General features: G+C 41.0%; 1 protein-coding gene across 1 annotated transcript; it reads right to left on the bottom strand.

The window, feature by feature from the left end:
* Positions 1-2156: 2156 nt before the first annotated feature.
* Positions 2157-3750, bottom strand: LOC103175537 (somatostatin receptor type 5-like). The gene has a single exon (XM_007888632.2). The coding sequence runs from the start codon at positions 3731-3733 to the stop codon at positions 2630-2632; it is 1104 nt and encodes a 367-aa protein (XP_007886823.2). The 5' UTR covers positions 3734-3750; the 3' UTR covers positions 2157-2629.
* Between the last annotated feature and the right edge of the window lie 276 nt (positions 3751-4026).

Genomic DNA, 4026 nt, shown 5'->3' with positions numbered 1-4026 from the left:
TGGATCTGAGGCAGGATCGTGCCAAGAAATTTGCCAGGACCATATTATGTACCTAGGTGCAAATAAGAGTAAACTCTCTCCTGCCCACCCCCCCCCCCCCCACACACACACACGCCCTGAATGTACACCTGCATTTAGTTCAAAGATCAATATCTAATTTAGTACAATATTGATCTAATTTCCTGAATTAATCTGGAGACCAAATACGCATTCTCCCTCTGGGGGCTTGTATTGATTTTTAAACGCATGACCAGCGTTTACTCAAGCTGGTTTCATCCATTAACAGATTAATCTTCCAACACATGAACATATTTTTTTTTTTAAAATTCTGTTGTAACTTTTGAATTATTAAATAAAAGTGTACGTACAACTCAACTGCTTCAAGAATTAAAATTTCTTGGCACATTGCACAACCAAAACCACTCAATCAAATAACATCTGTCATTTAAGGTGCAAGTCTGGCACAGTTGGTAGCAGTCTATTAAGGTGCGGGAGTGATAGGGTGGATGCTGCATTGCCGGAGGTCAGTCCTCCAGTCATAATGTTAAACCGAGGACTTGTCTGCTTGTGCGCTTCTTTAAAGATCCCATGGTACTATTGAAAAAGAGGAGGGTGTTTCTTCAAGCCAACCGTTCTCCGAAAAAATCAATCAACAACAACTTGCATTTATATAGCGTACCCCACACAGGGCAGCATCTCAGAGAGGTTAATCATTTGTGTCTTTGCTCTTTGTGGTACATTGCTAGGCACAAAATTGGATGCTGTTTTTCCTACAAATACATAGTCACTGCACTTTACAATGCAGTTCTATGAGACAATGTGATGACAAACAACAAATTACATTTGTATGTAGCGCCTTTCATGTCGAGAGGACATCCAAGGCGCTGGATTTGTACCCGAGCTGGGGTTTGGGATCAGGAGATGTGGAGAGCAGGGAGGGAAGAGTTAGGAGGGTGACCAAAGGCGAGGTCGAAGAGGAAGGTTTTGAAATGGGCCTTAAAGGAGGGAAGGGAGGTGGCGAGGCGAAGGGACTGTGGGATAGAGTTCCAAAGGGTGGAGGCAGAAAGGCTGAAGGGCCTAAGACAAGGCACTCTTTAAAATACAAGTATTATTATCTACCAAACTAATATTCAGTAAACTTAGAAAACAGATCACTGTTAAAATGAGTATATACAGAATTAATAAAGGAAAATAAACAGCAACGATATCTTTATGATGTAAGTGTCGGGATAAACTGGCAGAAAGACTAACATTGCATCCATTAGACCAAAGTTCTGTTTGGATCAAGTTGCATTTGTCTGCAATGTTTTGGAATAAAGTGAGGTTAGTCTATTAATAATTATTTTAATCGATTGATTTTCCCTAGTAGCAAAAGCAATTTCCCACAGAAATGAACATGAAAAGCATCTGACAAAAACACAGCACTCTAATAGTTCCTAGACTAAGTAAATTTATTTTTATTTTATTTTGTATGTTTACAATTTCATTAAACAGCTCTAAAAAAGTATGTTTAAACAAACACTAGGCAATAAGCACAATAAACCCTGAAAATATTTAATGTTTACTGAGAGGTGTCTTTACAAGACAAATGTAATGAATATTTTGCAAATCCTCCAAAAAAATAAGTCATGTTTACAAGTTTATTTTATTTAGGAAGGCATTAACGATGAAATATAACTCAAGCTATTTATTCCGGATCACTTTAAAAAACAAACAAACTGCTATTTTTAAAAAAATTCAAAGGGCCCAATATAATTTACAAGTACAAACAAGTTTTAGTCACTCCTTCATTAAACAAAACTGCTGGTGAATGAATATAGAATTCACAGCCAATGTATATTCACCCCACCTTACACTTGAGATGTACATTCCAGTCAAACAATATCGAGAGTAAATGAATTTAGAACACAAACCATGAATGTTTTAAGGTCCTTAGCCCTAAATGCAAGATACACTTGAGATAAATGCTTCTGTTTATATTTTGCTGCTTTGGAACCTAATTTAGTATAATCACAACACACTCCACCCAACTAACGCGTTCACACAAACTTCCCTTTAATCTGATACTGTTAACTGTCAAAATTATATGTTTTGCTCACAAAATACACATTCACTTCACAGTGTACTCTGTGAAGCGCTTTGGGACGTCCTCCCGATATTCTGTGAAGCGCTTTGAAACATCTCAACACTATATCAAGTGCAAGGATTATTATTATTATTATTATGATCCACTGAAAATGCATGGGCTGCAGTCTGCTTTAAGCAATCTTGGGGGTTCAAACTGAATTTTGGAAACGATTTGTATCATCTATCATTAGACAAATATGAATGAGCATGGACGTCTGCTACGACGGTATAAAATATTGGCTTCCAATTCAACTTTCAGCCTGGCTCTTTGTTAAAAAGCAAAACTCTCTGCAAGCGATCGAGTTGTGTTCAAAAGAAACAAAGTGGTTCCTGTGCATTTTTTCTGTAATTTCAGTGTAAATTGGAAACCGAGGCATACTATAGTTGTTTCATGTTGACTGTGGTCTATTGTTTCCTCTGTAACTGTGCAATGAGTTCTTGACTGGAATCACTTGTGCTCTATCTCCATTGTTTGTCTGAATGTAAAGGAAGGAAGACATCCTCAGCACGTGAGAATGCTTTCCATTTCACCACTGGAAAGGGTCAACTGACAATCTTTCAGATCACACATCCGCTGATCTTCCCACACTGTCACCTTCTTCCTCCTGACAGATTGAGGGCAGAGCATCATCTGGAAACTCCTCCAGAAACTCTCCGACAGGCAGATGTAGAGAATGGGGTTGAGGCAACTGTTGGAGTAGGAGAGAGTCACCATGAACTCGAAGAGCCTCTTGATGGGGAAGCTGACAGTCAGGGGCAGGAAGAGGAAGCAGACGTTAATCAGGTAGAATGGCAGCCAGCAAATAGCGAAGCCCAACACTATAGCAACCACCATACAGGTGATTTTCTTCTCTGAACTATCTGAGTGCTGTATGCAGGGTGTCACTGCTTTAGTCCTTATTCTAACCAACAACATGATGTAGCAGAGGGTGATGATGATGAACGGCAAGACAAAGCCGAGCACAAAGGTGTAGACAATGAAAGCAGTGTTCCACATAAACACAGGCTCGGGCCAGATGAAGGTACATATTCCAAAAGTGTGGTCCACGTCTGAATAGATTGCTAAGGGGATCACAAGTATGAAGGAGATCAACCACAACATGAGACTGATTTTCTTGGCCAGGCTTGGGTTGTGCCATTTGTAGGACCTGATAGGGTGCACCACCGCCAAGTACCTGTCGACGCTCAGCATAGTGATGCAGAAGACGCTGGTGAACTGGTTGATGCTATCCAGGATCATGACCAACTTACACATGAAGCCCCCAAAGGGCCAGCGATGGAGGGCGATCTGCAGAGCTAGAAAGGGCAGCCCCAACATGAACAAGCCGTCAGCCATGGCCAGGTTGAAGATATAGATGTTGGAAGCCACTCTTCTCATCTTGGCCTGTTGGACAATGGTGAAGATGACCAAAGAATTGCTGACGAGTCCCACCAGGCAAAGCAAACAGTTGAGTGTGGGGATCAGGATATCGTAACTACTTAAGGAAGTTCCATTGTCATGGTCATAATGGGTGTGGTTGGCATGCCACAATCCATCTGAAAGGTTGTCTGTAGTATCCACTTGAATGAGGTCTCCATCGCCCACCTTAAGTGCAGATGTGTTCATTGTTTGACGGGAACCAACTCACTTTGCTAGAAAGTACTGTACTGTAATCTTGTTGTGTTAGTAGAGACAGAATGGAGGTAATCGATGTACAGTGGAGCTATTTTCGATGCAATGGATGGGTGTGCTCGGACATTCACTGGGAACTTTACACTTGTTTTCTCACGAAATTCACTCCAGTCTCATTCGGAGCTCACTCAAGAATGAACACCTTTCTGCTTCTACAGAAGTCGCTGGGAACACTCAGCAGGTCAAGGCAGCATCTATGGAGAAAGGAAAGCGAGTCAATTCGGTCT

Source organism: Callorhinchus milii, unplaced genomic scaffold (assembly GCF_018977255.1).
Source record: "Callorhinchus milii isolate IMCB2004 unplaced genomic scaffold, IMCB_Cmil_1.0 Scaffold20, whole genome shotgun sequence".
Taxonomy (NCBI): Eukaryota; Metazoa; Chordata; class Chondrichthyes; order Chimaeriformes; family Callorhinchidae; genus Callorhinchus; species Callorhinchus milii.
Note: the sequence above shows the minus strand (reverse complement) of the source record. Positions and strands in the feature narration are given on the sequence as shown.

Excerpts from the sequence above, each read along its gene's own strand:
- LOC103175537 (XM_007888632.2), bottom strand. The coding sequence starts at position 3,733 with ATGAACACATCTGCACTTAAGGTGGGCGATGGAGACCTCATTCAAGTG.